The sequence below is a fragment of the Apteryx rowi genome, unplaced genomic scaffold (assembly GCF_003343035.1).
Source record: "Apteryx rowi isolate R43461 unplaced genomic scaffold, aptRow1 scaffold_1, whole genome shotgun sequence".
Lineage (NCBI taxonomy): Eukaryota > Metazoa > Chordata > Aves > Apterygiformes > Apterygidae > Apteryx > Apteryx rowi.
The window spans coordinates 5,360,668-5,376,690 of record NW_020447196.1 but is presented as its reverse complement, the minus strand read 5'-3'; the positions used below and the strand labels follow the sequence as shown (position 1 = coordinate 5,376,690).

The window sequence follows — 16,023 nt, the reverse complement described above, 5'->3', positions numbered from 1 at the left end:
CGAGGCGAGGCCGAAGCGTTTACACCCACACCCACACCCGTTACCTTTCCTCCCGCGGGCAAGAAGCAGCGCTGCGTTATCTCCGCAGTCGTCGCTTGCCCCTTTGCAGTAGGGAAGCGTGTCGCGGGAGGCCAGGGTGAATTTAAACGTGGCTTTTACGGCAGGTTTTTTCAGCGGTCGAGAGGCGGAGGTGGCATCTCCTCCCTGGCCCGGGCCCTGGAGCGTTAAAGGGTGCACTGGCGGGCTGGGAGGCAGCGGGCAGCGATGTAACTGTTGCCTGACGTTAAACGTAAGGCCTAACAGGGGAAAGGAGTGACTTCAGTCAAGTCGGTGACTCTAAAATTTTTGTTTGAGGGCCTTTGCTGTGACCTTAGTGCTTGCCAAGATAGGTAAATTAAACAGCATTTTAAATGCAAAATGTTATCGATTAAAATGATCTCTGTTATCGTGTAGATAATTTGAAAAGTCAAGCTGTGTATAATAGGAAACATGACAAACTGTTAAAGAAACTGAAGTGATAAATGTAATGGTGATTTATATTTTGGCTTTATAGACCCCTTTATAATGGGGTTAAAGCTTTTACTCCTGTAAACATCTTGTATGCAATCATCCTTGTCATAGATTTGTTTCTCTTCACAAAAAATGAGCTGCATAGGGTTTTTTGAGTAGATTTATGTTGGTACTTTTGTGCTTAAGTGACACATCTGACCTACTGTGTCAAGTCATAGTTACACATAAGCCACTTAACTTTATTTTTTATATAGGAAAACATACTCCTCAGGCTGAGTGAGGTGATTTCCCTGCTGGTTAATTAGAAATAAAAGTGTATTTGAAAGGAATTGAGATGTACTACTTCAAAAGATTTAGAGGTTTAAAAGAAAGTCACATATTGCGGTTCTGTTGCTTAAAACTGCTTTACAGAAATTGCAGTAAATGCAGTTGTGCTTTTGCCTGCATGGAGTCTGGTGAGAATGGTGCTGCCCCAGCAGCGTTCAGTGTGCTGCTTGTTGCACTACAGCACCACAGACAGAACCAAGTGTTTTTGCATGGGCTGAAGCTTGGACAGTGATGCGTTTTGTAGCAGATCTCCAGAGCTGGAAAGCACTTCTATGAGCTAGGGGCAAGACATACTAAGGGAATTAAGTGATTGCATTCATTTTGTGCACAATCCTGTGCTATCTCTGAAAAACATTTATGTAAAAGAGCCTGGAATATGCTTTTAGTTTTTTTGAAAGCCATATGACATCTTGTCACTTTTACAGATTATATGACGGAATACCAGGATCTTTTCAGTTATCACTATGGTCTCTGTACCAAGTTTTATTCCACCAACTAGCTAATCAACTAGAATTCCTGGTACGTGAAGAAATTTTGGGGTATAATATCCTCATAGTGAGAAGGAATTGGAAATAATATTTGTACAATGCTTTAGAAATTGTTGCTTGTGTGATGAATATGAAATGGATTTATTCATCCTGCCAACTTTGAATTCTTATGATGTAGCAGATAAAAATATTATTTGGCCTTTGCTCTTGAGGACTTTTGCTGCAGAAGCTGCCCAAATGGCCCCGCTTAACCTGTTTCTGTAAAAGTTATAAATTAATTTAGAGGGGCATCAGCAACTTTTGTTTGACAAAAGAATTCAAATATTAGGAAAAAAAATACATTACAATAAGCTTGTCCTACAAAAGAATAATTTTGGCATTCTTTCCTGTGGGTTCCCTGTCAAAGAAGTCCTCCAAGAATTATGCCAAGAAGTTCCACAGGAACCCATGTTTTCTGTGGTAATAACACAAAATATGTCCTGTAACTTCACTGTTATCAGTGTCTCATGGCTCTTTTCTTAGAGTAGGGGGTCATAAGGGACAACAGATTCAGTGTTAGGCGCATTCACAAGTATTTCACCTCACTCAAAATAACCCTGACATAGACCTGAGGTATTACCAAAGCTCTAGGTTGAAATTCTTAGGGGTTTTGTAGAGCTGCCTGTTATCCTTACTGTGCTCCTATTTTTGATACTGAATTCTGTAAACTTCCTGCAGAGCTGAGTAATTCATCATCCCATTGTAAGAGGGTATATGTTACACTAGGGGAAGTCTTGGTGTGTCGCATTCTCCTTCAGACATTAAATGCATTTTGATGGTGCTTCTTTGGCCTACTAGTAGCATACTGAGAGAACATATTCATAAGCACTTTAGGAACTCTCTGAGGGTTAAATACAGAATAGGACTGTATTAACCAAGCACTGGACAATGTGGAAATTAGAACTTGTGGATTTCCCAGTGTAATATTTCTCTTACCTGCATCCTGTAGCTCATGGCTACTCTGCATCTATTTTCTGATTTGGACTTTTGCAAAGAGGGGAAATAGCTGAGAGTCACGTATTCAGAAGTGTTCACAGACCTGTCCTACACTAAAGCCAGAACATGAATATAGAAATGTCCATGTGGTTCATGAACACAGGCGAATAAAACTGTAAACATATCTGTAGTGATTTACATTGGTTTTTAGACTCTTGATTCTTTTGATTTGATTTTGTCGACAGAGACAAATTACTGTCCTTGTATATGGAACCAATTAAGTCAAAGAGATTTTTCAGAATACCTGCTTCCATCATTTAGAGGTGAATCAAGACAGACTAGCAAGTACAAGAATGAACTGAAACTGTTTTTCTTGACTTTTATGTGCAGTTTATTTCTAATATAAGTATATCCAGAGATCACCTGAGCCACTTTTTACAAAAATATACTGATTTCTTATCAATTTGTTGTGTAGGGCATGAAAGCTCAAATTCGGAAGTGACTACCAAAATATGCAATTTCAGGAAAGACAGAACAGCATAAAAGGAACAAATAGGCTTGTGAATGTCATCTTGGGATGCCTGCTGCAAAACCACCAGCTGGATTGTTGAGGTTTCCTTCAGTGCCACCACCTGAACCATGGAGTGGTCAGACAGACTCCATTTCATACCTTCAAGTGTAAGAGAATTCTTTTTAGTAGCTCTCATATTGTGTTTGCGAAATTGCAAAATCAATACATGCTTGCTTTACTGAGGTTGTATTAAAATGTGTACGTGACAGAAGGAGCCCTAAGATCCTTCTGCCATTTGTCCTATGAATTCAGTTATTTCATCGTCTAAAAAAATAGTTCAGTAATGATCAAAAAATTTTAAAATCTGTTAATAATTTTCATGTTTTTTATATGCAATGTAATAAATAAGCTTAATTATTCATGGATGATATTGATATTTTTACTACTGTGGTCCCTTCAAGTCCTAGTTACAGATTTGATTGTGTGAAGTATTATATGAATAAGATGGCCCTTGCCTCCAAGTGCTTACAGTGTAACATGGGATAACAGATAAATACAGTGTGTAGAGTACAGAAAGATACACAGCATCATTCAGAACAGTAGCTGGTGGTTTCCATACTGACTGATTAGTCAGTGTCAAGGCATTTAGGAGAAAATATGGCAAATGAGATATTTAATAATTAATTATAGTGAATTTACAAATTTTGGTCAGCAGTGTTACCACCACAGCCGGTGTTCCAAACACATAACAAATCCCATAAGGAATGGGATAAAAAGTACGTGTTTGTAAGCTAGCATCATGGTTTTGGAAGCAATGTCAGTCTCTCAGTAGTGAATGAAAGTTAATACATAAAGGATAGTCTTTGCAGTTGCCTCGAAAGTAAGGTCAAATAGTTTATTTGATGGCATAAGGAATGAGGGGATAGGTGACATTTTCTTCCAATTCATGGCTTCTCAGGCTCAATGAAAGGTTAAGAGACACTGGTAAGAAAAACAGTGTTTCTCTCTATAACATTAGGTAACACTTTAAGTGCAAAGTGATTGACAGCCTCTTGCATAACAATACCTTTATGTTTCAGTTGCTTCTGATATCTCTTCAGAAATAATGCAATAGTTTGGATATCATTTGTGGGTCTAAAAGAGGTGTTTGTACAGATTAAAGATTAGTTGATCTAATTTCCTGTGAGAGTTTTACAGAGTCTTTGGTGTCTGTGAGCTAGGTTATGAATAAAGAGTTGAGTGTACCAGTGTAAGGGCAGATTCCTATAATTGTATTGTCAGTTCATATATGTAAAGAGACTTTTTCATTCAAAAATTTTTTTGTTTGCTTTAAGTTCTTCAGTAACAGATTTTTTTTATTTCAAAATAACTCAGTATTATGAAACAACAGGAAGTTAAAACAGCTATTTTTAGATCACTTCAGAAATGTACTAAGCTTTAGAAATGCGATTCTGAGAAATCATCAGGTAAAACTAATATTTTAATGTAATTTTCTTTGATATTGACTTTTTCATTACATCACTAAGGTATATACAAAATATGGTCTGGCAACAAACACTGAGAAGTATCTTAAAAATTCAGAGTCCTGTTTTGACAATTGCTGAAGATTAATGAAATGTTTGCACACCTGCTGATTCAAACAAGGCAGGCAAACTACCTGTGAGCAAAGTTTCTATTTATCTCTGCTTTCGTCTTGATTTTGTATTATATTCAGTTAATATATAGATTGCACAGGCATTAAAGGTTACTTCTTAATCCATTCCTTTGTTATCTTAAATTGGTCTTTAAGTTAGTATTATTTTGAATAATAAATTTTGTTGGTAAGCATAATTTTTCTGTCTGTTTAGGAGATACAAAGGGTAAGTCTGAGCTGATTTACCTGTAATGGAGATGATGTTGGCTGGGTTCACCTTTTAAAAAAAGCAGATTCCAATTTCTGTCTCTTCCTTAAAACTTTAAAATTATAGAAAGATGTTGAATGTAAACTCACGAAAGACTATTTCCTCTGCTGTTCTTTGAATTTAAGAAATTTACATTTCATAGTAATAGTGTGCCAAAACCTTGGTAAATTCTCTTCCGTAGGAGTCAGAAGGTACATCACATTACAGCATTTGATGGTGTTTCATTTGAAATTCTGCAGAAGAAATTGGAGCTGAGACTTAACACCTTTACTGTAAAAACAATCCTGAGGAATAGAAGAGCAATGGGAAGTTTAAACACTACAAAGGTAACAAAAAAACTAACAATCAAACTCATTGAAATCATACCAACTCCTAGCAAAGCAAATGTGATTAAAGATTATGAAAGATTTTAAGATAACCTTTTTAATCCTGCAGTGAACACAACATAAACACTATTGCTCCAAAAAGACTTAAGGATCTTCAAATATTAGGGACATTGCAGACTGCATGTTATATGTTTGCATCTCTTTGCACCATATTATGCATATATTTGCATACAAATCCATGTATTTGTCTGCACTGCTAATTCTAAAGCAGAGGAATGTAAGGAATCATGGAAAAGATTAGGTTGGAAAGATTCAGTGGAGATCATCTAACCCAACCAACTTCTCAAAGCAGAGCTAACTTTAAAAGGACTATGGGACATAAGTCTGGAAAGCATGCACTTTCCTCTCTGTGTTGGTAACTTGGCTGTAGTAGTTAGTTCTTTCAATTCTGAATACTGTAATAAAAGTAAACATTAGCGATGTATCTGTTTTATATTGTGCTCATTTGTCCTCTTGCAGATGATAAATTAATTTAAATTACTATAAATTACAGTTTATGTAATTGGTAATACATACGGTACTGCACTTGTTCAGTGATCAAGGGGGAAAAAACGTGATTGATGGTATAGCCCTCTTTTCACTTTTTGCAAGAATCAACCATTCTGATTTTTCTTATTGATACTTCTTGGTTTTTTGTGATCTACAATGGTGGTTTATTTTACAGGAATTTAAGTGCCAATAGCTCTGGAATCTCTGCCTGGCTTCAGTGTTTTGTCTGCTGGTAGGATTAAAAACAAGTGCGATTAGATCTTTTGTTGCCATTCGCAGATAGTGCTTGGTCATTTTCAGCTTATCCATTCTCAGTATAAGGAAATGATTAGGTACCTTCCACTGAGGGATTGTGTTTACACTCTGAATCAAGTACAGCTCTGAAAGTGCATAATGTAGTGTATGTTCAAAGGGGAATTTAACCACATTCCCTACCCAGAGTTCCATGAGCAGGGAGGGACCTTTGTACCTGTTTCTTCTGCATGAAAACAGAAAATATTCTGGAATTCAAACAGGGAAAAAATGGCTCCTGAGAGCCATCTTCCTTTGCTTTGTACCCTGATCTGTAGTATAGCATTCAGCATTTGTGGAACAGAAGGTGAGATGTAGAATCTGTTGTCAATGATGAGGAAGTAACTGCACTAAGAAGTTGCAGGGTAATAGTTTTCAAAGGCAGTACATCTCTTACATTTGTGTTAGCATATTAGATACCTATATCTTTATAAGTATCCTAATAAGCTTGATGTAAAAATGACTGTTTTTGTGAGATGAAACCATTCCTGAAGATAAACCTATTGGGAAACTAATGAAAGGTTTTGTTTCTTAAAATGTAAAAATCAAAACATTCTGAACATTTCTGAACACATCTGAATTCATTCTGAATGAAAAATTCTGAATTCTGAATTGAATATCTTGTTGGATGATAAATTTAGAAAATGTTAATGATTTTGACAGTTTCTGTTTGCTCGGAAATTTGTTTTTAAACTTTGTGATCTTGCACAGTGAGTAAACCATGGTATTACCTATCTCCAGTTGTCATTGGCAGAGGCAGCTGTGGGAGTGTTTGGCAGGGGGAATCTGTCACTATACAATTGTAAAATGAAAACTGTTTGAACAAAATTGAAAAGAACAAGCTGAAATCTTCTAAATAAAAGTCAGCAAAAAATACTTTGCTAAAAAAGCCTGTCTGATATTTGTGAAGATACACGTTAATTCTTTTGACTTATCTGTTGCTTAGGACAGAAGGGTGCTCAGCCAGAAGTGACAATTGCACTTGGACGGCTCAAAGGGAAGCAAGCAAATGTGAAGGGAACAGACAGACTTGTAAATGTTTTCCTTGGAATTCCTTTTGCAAAAGCACCTGTTGGATCCTTGAGGTTTTCCCCACCTGAACCACCTGAAGCCTGGAATGATCTGAGAGATGCAACTTCCTATCCACCGCTGTGAGAGCTACTTGGTTCACTTGTATAGTGGACTTGGTCTTGTTTGTTAGTTTGTCGTATTTATCAGTGTATAGAGGTCTGATTTTTAGTAAGGAGCTTGGACGGACCGGTAGTGAGTGCACTAACTGTACTGAAATATTCCATAAGAACTGTGAGACTAGGAAATGCGAGGAATTCCTAGGAAATTTCTTTCTTTGGAAATCAAGTTTTCTCATTATACTGTGTTGAAATAATTCACCCTTAAACATACAAATACAAAGCTGTGCTTTTACAATTGGCTCTTCTAACTGTGTATAAACAACTCAGTCTGAGGACTGCATGGGAATACATCTGTGGGATGAAAGTTTTTTTTTTTCTTTTTTCTCCTCTATTGCTGTTACATTGTTGTCATTGCAGTTGTGTTACTAATAGTTGCATTTCATTTCATTTGTGAAGATGTCCTCAAGATCTGACCATACTGAAAAATGTTGAAAAAAAATGGAAAGAAAAACACCCTCCATTCCAAACTTCTGAAGATTGTTTGTATTTGAATGTTTACAGCCCTGCTGGTTCAGACAAGAAGGACAAGTTACCTGTAAGGAAATCTATTGTACAAACTTCAGAGTGGTACGACGTTGCATCTAGCTCCTAAATCACTTGATTACTTTTGAAAATATGATGCTGCATTAGCAAAAACAGTATTGTTATGTGAAATTCAAAGTCCACTGGCTTAAAATTCGGCTCCCGTTGAATTTCAGTGATTTGGAGTTCCTAATTCTCTGAAGTTGTCTTTCATTTTCAAATGAAATCCACAAAGTGATATATAAAAGTAAGTCTCACCTTCTTTTCTTCAAGGTAATGGTGTGGATCCATGGTGGCAATTTTATATTTGGTGGTGCTTCTAGGTATGATGGTTCTGCACTTGCAGCCTATGAGAATATTGTGGTAGTAATAATTCAGTACAGACTTGGACTTCTTGGATTCTTCAGGTAAGGTGACCTATTTAACTTCTTACTAAATATTTCATATCTTGTTTAAAACATGGATAGTTTTGTTTTTTAAATCAACTGAACTTCTACACTGGCTTCCCGCTGGTACAGTGATCTAAATCTATGTAGTTCTCTGACACTGGGACATGAGGACATTGAGAGTCAGGTCCTGAAATTCTACGGTTTGCATTTGCATTTGATTACAACCTGCTATTAAATCATTGGGCTTGTCTGGGTCTATGTAGGGTGTTCCTTCTTGCCATCTCCTTTGTTCACTGGTGTGTAAAGCAAAAATTCATATAATATGAGGCTAGGAATCCATCTATGTATGGATGAACAAACAGTGGAGACCAATAAGTCAGTGGGGCTTAGATCTGACTCTGAAAGGCTTTAGGGTGACAGGTTATACACATCTTTCTTTGGCTGGATATGTCTGTTGGCACAAACCATAAAGTGGTGGGGTTTATATTATTCTGGTATTAAGAAGAACTAATGATCTTCCTGAAAATTTGGCTTATGTTGCTTCATTTTCAGTACTGGTGATGAACATGCTCGTGGGAACTGGGCATTTTTGGATCAAGTAGCAGCTCTTCGGTGGATCCAAGAAAATATCCAGTATTTTGGTGGAGATCCAGGATCTGTCACACTCTTTGGTGTATCAGCAGGATCTTGCTGTGTTTCTGCACATGTAGGCATGGAATAAATATACTAAAAAGTGAAGTCTTAAAAATCTTAAAAAGCAGCTCAATTAATGTAATACTTAATGCTTAACCTGATTTTTAAAAGTAATGGTACATTGTGCCAAGTCTGGACATTTCTGTAAGCACATAAAAATGTGTATTTCCCCACTGAATCCAGAAGTCTAGTTGGATATGAAGTTATGAGATAAGGACCTTAGTGTACAATAAGTATATTCTGTTCTTCCCTTTTTGGCAGGTTTTATCTCCTTTGTCTAAGGGTCTATTTCATAAGGCAATATCAGAGAGTGGAATTATATTTGCCCCTGATAAAGATTTACTTCTTTCAGCAGATCTCAAGGTAGGCTCATTTTTGCATTTTGAATTCTCTATAACCTAAAATAGGATATTTCTTTTATCTGATACTTTGGTTAAAAGAGAAAAGAGGAAAATCTTATTGCATATTAGGCAATAAAGCTAGTAAGAATTCTCAAGGCGGATGTATGGATATATAGACTAGCACTGTAAGTGTTTCATTTAAATACTCTGTTTTCAGTCTTACCATGCTCTTTTGGTGTTAGGAATAGGTTGTTCAGTTATGTGATTATAACGTTTGTGGGAGGAATTGAGTATCTGCAAATACATGCATGCCCATCTAGGCATATGTCCATTTCTGTGCACACTGTCACTTATGCAGTAACTATGGAATTTATTTTGGAAATTGCTATGAATGCTTAGCTAGAATCCAGAAGAGGCTTTCGGTTTTTATTCAGCCATAGGCTTTTATGGAGGATCTTTGTTTGAAATTATTAAATTTTAAAAGAAAAGCTTTGAAATTAAATTCCTCTCTATAAGTACCTTTTCATTTCTCTTCCTGAAACAGCAAGCTAATAATGTGAATCTCGCATAAGATGATTCTCTGAATTTTCTTGCCTTACCTGATTTATTTTACAACCTTGTATTATTTCTACAGCAAGGTTTGTTGCAGGAAAGTTAATGGCAGTATAGCAAGAAAGAGAAGTACACAAGGATGGTTGGACTTCATGATCTAACTACAGTATTTATAGTAAAATAAAATACCTGAAGACCTATCAAGTTAACCTGAATCAGCCCTTATATAAAACTGTTAACAATACTGTTTATAATAATTTTCTGTATATAATTTCCTTAAAGACTACCTCATAGCTGACAGTTCATATCTTTGTTAATAATTTTCAGAAAATCGCAAGTATATTTAAGTGTGAGGCAGACACTTCACTCGCAGTAATAAATTGCTTAAGGAACCAGGAAGCAAAGGATATAGTCTTTAAAAGTACGGTAGGTGAAACTTTACTTAACTACAGACTTTTTAATGACATACTTGCAAAGCTTCAGCTCAGCCTCTGACCAGAGTTCCTAGTTGACCTGTTGCAAAGTTGATTTAGAATTTTAACAAAGTGTCACAGCATGTGTAAAGTTTTGAGCAAGACTCAAGCATACATATGCTATAATGTCAGTTAGAAGCAGCACAGAGTCCAGAAACCATTAAATTACTCCATAGCATGCCTCAACCAGGCTAGTATTTGATAGTCTTGTGCAAAACTATTACAGTAGTTGTAGATTTTTATATACCTTGATTTCTTATAGCCCTTTTTCGCACTTAGACCATTCAACATAGACATTCTGTTACATGATTTGAAAGAAAAAGAAAAATACTATTAACGATTTTTTTTTTCCCCCCATCTTTCAGGAAATCCAATTTCTACCCTTAGTTGTGGATGGAGTATTTCTTCATAAGTCACCTGAAGAGATAGTGACTGGAAAAGAATTTAATGCAGTCCCATTTATGATAGGAGTCACCAACAATGAATTTGGCTGGAATATTCGATCTGTAATTTAATGGCTATTCTTCACTTTTTTGAATGTGTGCATTAACTGATTCAGGCATCTCTGAGAAGAGTAGGTGAGGTATTTGCTGGTAGGACATCTTTTAAGAATGGCCAAAAGGCTTTGCGTTGGTGGAAACATATACAAGGTAAACTTTACTTGCATTATGAGTCTATAATGGCCCAGAACAATTTTCTGTTGCTCAGAAAACTGAGACAGGTTCCATCCTGCAAGTCAAACTACATGGATGTCCCTGGAACATCAATTTTATGCAGTATTTTCTCTTCCTAAAATTTTAATTTCTCATCCAAGCAGTGAGGGGATGAACAACACAACTGTCAAGAGCTTATTACTCAAAAGAAAACTAAAACAATCCATCCCCACAAAACAAACAGATGTTACACATGCAGTGTTCAGGACTGATACTTGGAACACCTAAAAATGCTACATTAATCATCTTAAGTAGTTTGCCACTTATTCTATTATGAACTTTGACTGCTGGTTCTATCATTTCCCCATGTTCCTTGTTATCATGTAAAAAGATCTATTATTTGAAGATCTCAGGTGGGGACAGATTATGTGGAAAATGTGCATGTACCACCCATTCTCAGTGCACAGGTTTTCCCTTTCCCATGGGAATTCCACAGGTAACTCCAAAAAGGGATCAGTTACTATATAGCGCGCAAAACTGTAGAGAGGGGATTTGTGTCCTGTCCCTTTCTTGTCCTCTTTTCTTCATTTCTTAAGTGTTTATGCTCAGCTATGTAATACTCTTCATTCATTTGCTCTAAATCTTCGAAAGTAACAAGCGTGTCTCTGGGAGTATGGTAGTACTCAGGCCAAGAAGAAAAATGTTCAGTGAATCTGTTCTAATTTATTATGCACGTAGAAGAGTCATTTTGTGTAATAATTGAAAAGCAGAGGAACTTTGCCTTACTCTGCATTTAAAGGATTCGAGCACCTCAACTAGAGGCTGAGATGCTGCAAGGCTGCCAGTGACTTTTAAGATTTCCTATAAGAAGGAAAATAAGGCTTTTACTGAAGCTTTTCACTTCAGCTCTGCCCTAGTGCTTTGTAGTCTCTTAAGTTTCTTAGAAATGTACATTGTTTTAAGGATGAATCACTTAGCATGAGTGGTTTATATAGAAAACCTTCACTAAGTAAACATTTACTACAGTAAACACAGGTTCTTCAGTATAGCTGCTGCATTGTACTACATTTCTGCATAGGATATGATGCTTCATAAATAAATACTAGTAGTAAGAATGAAGTGATATAAAGTAGTTCCAATATTAAAAATACTGGAGGAGTTGCAGGGGCCTAATAACATTCTTGTTTTCTGTGCAGACGTCAACAATACCAGGTTTGAAGGAAGTGGGAGATAAAAAATCAATCGCATCAACTTTAGAAATTCTGCGTCCAATGATGGTAAGAACTGTTGGTATAATTTCATTTCGGATGTGAAATCTCTTTTTAAAGAGTATACCAAATCTGCAAAATTTGATATTCTCTAATTTCCTGCTTGAGTCATAGTGCTACTATGCTTCAAAGTCACGATATGCTTTGGGGACAGTCCCAGCAAAGTTGACAGAACTACAGTGAGTGTGTGGAGTTGCACAGAAATAGGATTGCGTGAAGTCTAGATTTCGGGAAATAATCTTTTCTTTCTAGACCTCTGAACCAACATTTTTATATTACACATTTATATGTAGAATTACTGTAGTCGTGCCCCTAATCTTATGGTATCTAATGGCTAGTCTCTAGGACCATATCTAATAGCTAATCTCTTGGCTGATGGGTTTCAAGGCAGTGTTTTTCAATATGTTTACATTGAATTAATGTGGCTTTTTCAAGTAGTTATTGAAAATACTTTACATTTTTGAAATGTACCTTTTTTTTAAGCAGTAAATTCCAACACCAAGAGGATGAGATCAGTTTGGGGATCCGATTGGTCTTGCCCTGTATTCTCATAGTCAACAAATCTTTCAAGGACTCGGAACTTCTACTTTCATTATTCCAATCTCCTTCTCCCTGAGAAAACAGATGCCAAAGTCATTGTCAGGAGAAGCTGCTGGAACTTCATTGGTTCCTGTAGAGTTTTAACCCATATAAATCTCACGTACATTTGGGGTGATTCCCCCCCCCCAAAAAAAATATGAACAATTTTTATTTGCCATCATGATTTCCCATCAACATGGACACTACTCTGTATCTTTGCGCTGTTGCAGAATCTCTGAAGTTTCAAAGGTGATATTTTTAGCTACTAATTCAAAGAATGCTAATTTTTCTGTTTGTTTCTTCTTTTCCCTTTTTCTCATAGGGTGTATCATCAGAGCTTCTGTCTGTGATAATGGATGAGTATCTAGGAGACACAGATGATCCTGCTGAGTTAGGGGACCGATTTTTGGACTTGCTGGGCGATGCAGCAATTGTTATGCCATCCATTAAAACATTGAATTATCACAGGGGTGAGCTAATGAACACTAGCTTTTAAAAAAAATCTCAAAATAGGACCTTCAAACCTCATACTACGTGCTGGATCAAATGGTTTAGATGAAAAATCCTGCCATGTGTAGGCAGCCCTTCTCCCAGTTTCCAACTGGGAACTTAAGGTGAAAAGTGATTAGGTCTGCAGGACTGTGTCAGGCAAGTGTGTATATTCCTTTACCTTTGTACTAGTGTCTTGCACTTGTACTGATAGTCAGACTATATCCAGAGTGCGGCACGATAACATAGATAAATACTTCCTACATGAAGTATACAGGGTTAAGAATTAAAACGTATTAAAGTAACCTGGAATTTGTCCTTTGATCCACTGGTACTTGGGAGGTCAGCAGCTCTGTAGTCTGGAGATCTTCTCATATTTAAGTGTAGACCAACCATGCCAAAACACCCAGAATTGAAAGATAATTGGATTTTATTTTGTTTTCTGTAAAGTCTTCCGGGGGTGAATCTTTCATGATTTGTGTTAGTACTGTGAGTTGTTATTTTCAAATTAAAAATAAAAATACATATTTGACTATGCTGTTACATAATAAATGTGCCCTGTCATCTATAAAGCTTTGGACATATTTAAAGTAATATTTTAGGAAGCTGATGTCAAATGTAATAAATACATCTCTAACTCTGCAAATGTTATGTCTTCCAGAGTCTGGAGCTCCAACCTACTTCTTTGAATATCAGCATCGGCCTACTTTATACTGGGATACTAAACCAGAGTATGTGAAAGCTGATCATGGAGATGAAGTTAGCTTTGTCTTTGGAGGACCATATCTGGCAGGTGACATACGCCTACGTGGTAAGGAATGGAATCTTCAGTGTTCATTTATCAGTTACTCTAATAACACTGACAGTATTGTATTCAGCAGTACAAGTTTCATTTTAATGAGCCAAAAGTACATATATGAGAAGTGAGACCAAAGTATAAACCTTTCTCCTGTTTGTATTTATTTAACATTAGTTTACTGTCTTCACTATTCTTTACCATGTACAGTTTGCTGTTCCTGAAGCGCAGTAAGTTTTACATGTTGTAAACAATTTTCTCAAATAGAAAATTTGCTAGAAAACATCACTTTCATTATTCCAGCACTGTTCATGAATTTGCTGAATAGCTTTGTCTGAAAAATAAATTGAGGGAAAGATCAATTAAACTGGCAGGGGATTAGTAGAGTACTTGGGAAACAGGAAATCTAGGCTCTCTCCTTTGCCTGAGGAATTTAAGCTAATGTCTCCTCCTTTTCAGGAAATCCCACTGGACATCAGGCTCCAGAGAATGGGGAACCCTGTCTATTTTGCTGATAGTGTTGCAGCTTGTGTTAATTAGAAAAAGGACGAAATTCCAGTGTTTCATCTTCTGTATGAAGATCTAATAGTTAGTTTAAAGACTGTTTTCTCCCATGGCTCAATTAATATTTAAGCATTTTATTCAAAATGGAACCGGTCCAACGAGGAAGGATTAAGGATGTACTTCTAAAATTGCCTTTGCCTTGTCAGTTTGGGTTTTCACTTAGGATTTTGAAGTGTGGCATTTGGTTCCCTCAGGTAGAACCCCACCTTGCTGCAGTCCAAGTGAATGTGCCAGTCATTGAACGGTTAGATAAAAGAAGCCACATCCTTGGGAATATTATGAATCCAGCACTTCTACTTTAATTGCAGACGCCTAAAGCGTAAATACTCGGAATAGAGTATTTCCTTTCCCAAGAAACAAATTTGTCGCAGTTCTTATTTTGATGAAGAAACACAGAAATTCTACTTACTTTAAGTTGAATTTGTCATTTTTCCTCTGCTTTTATTTTTCTGGTTATCACAGTATTTCACAGTCTGTTTCAAAGCCCACATAAATGAAACTATTTTCTTTTACTCCAGTGAACTTCAGAGTAGTCCAACTATCTTGTAAAGTCATTCATTAATCTGTGCCTTTTGATTTTTATCCTACACTAGAGTACTAGACATTTTTTCTTCTATTTTCCTAGACTTTGAGAACGTTAAAATAGCAAATATTTTTCTTGATACTTTGAGGTGTATGTATAAATAATAAGGTAACATGCTGTAACTAGAACTGTTACTAACTTATTTCAGCTGAGATCATTCTGTTATAACCAATAGGTTGTGTGAAGATTAACATATTCACAGAGTGAAATGCTACTTCTGTAGCAGAAATGTTTTGATTTCTGCCACCAATAATAATAATTATTTTGTATTTTATCTTTCAGATGAAGTTACAGAGGAAGAAAAGAACCTTAGTAGAACTCTGATGAAGTACTGGGCTAACTTTGCTCGAAACGGGTGAGAATCGTGAGACTCATGACACACATTATTAGAAAAGTACTCTGGCCGGTTTGTGCTGTCTCCATTGTGAGGTGGCTGTTTTGTTGATTCACTCTTAACTGCTGTGATTGAGTTTCCCTGCAGATTGAAAAGGGCATTCACTCTTTCTTGTTGTTTCCAGAAATCCAAATGGAGAAGGTTTGGTTGAATGGCCATCTTATAACCTAAATGAAGAATACTTAGAGATAAATCTAAAACAAAAGAAAGCCAGGAAACTGAAAGAAAAGAAGGTGGACTTCTGGAGAAAGGTGGTATTTGAAAAGATAAATAATCAAAGAACAGAAAACAGGAAGGTTAATTCAGAGTTATAGTTTACAGTCTAAACATATACATAATAGGCATACTGTTATGATAGCAAAAGAAATTACTTAAAATATTTGAGGATAAAATGATGTTTCTCTTCCTTTCACTTTTTCTTTCCAGTTGTCACATTTACAGATATTCACCATAATGATTTCAACTGATCTGTTTCCATTTTGTGATCCTTTACTTTTTCCTGGGTTCATGTCCACAACAGAACTCTCATTTATTAAACATAGTTACCAGATTTCTCTTCTGCTCAGGTTTTCTATCTCTTTCCCATGACTGAAGACAGAATGTAGCAGCACCATTGTTTTAATATAATGAAATCAATAAAGACCTGATTTGCAAGTGAA

The 16,023-nt window shown here is 36.3% G+C and overlaps 1 protein-coding gene across 1 annotated transcript; it reads left to right on the top strand.

Annotated features, from left to right (window-relative positions):
• Nucleotides 1–6,109: 6,109 nt before the first annotated feature.
• Nucleotides 6,110–15,678, top strand: LOC112962757 (fatty acyl-CoA hydrolase precursor, medium chain-like). Its single transcript, XM_026059208.1, has 13 exons — nt 6,110–6,185; nt 6,825–7,029; nt 7,465–7,603; nt 7,864–7,997; nt 8,532–8,685; nt 8,934–9,035; nt 9,893–9,991; nt 10,404–10,544; nt 11,888–11,968; nt 12,861–13,008; nt 13,689–13,838; nt 15,253–15,325; nt 15,489–15,678. The coding sequence occupies exons 1-13, from the start codon at nt 6,110–6,112 to the stop codon at nt 15,676–15,678; spliced, it is 1,692 nt and encodes a 563-aa protein (XP_025914993.1).
• The last annotated feature ends 345 nt before the right edge of the window (nt 15,679–16,023 follow it).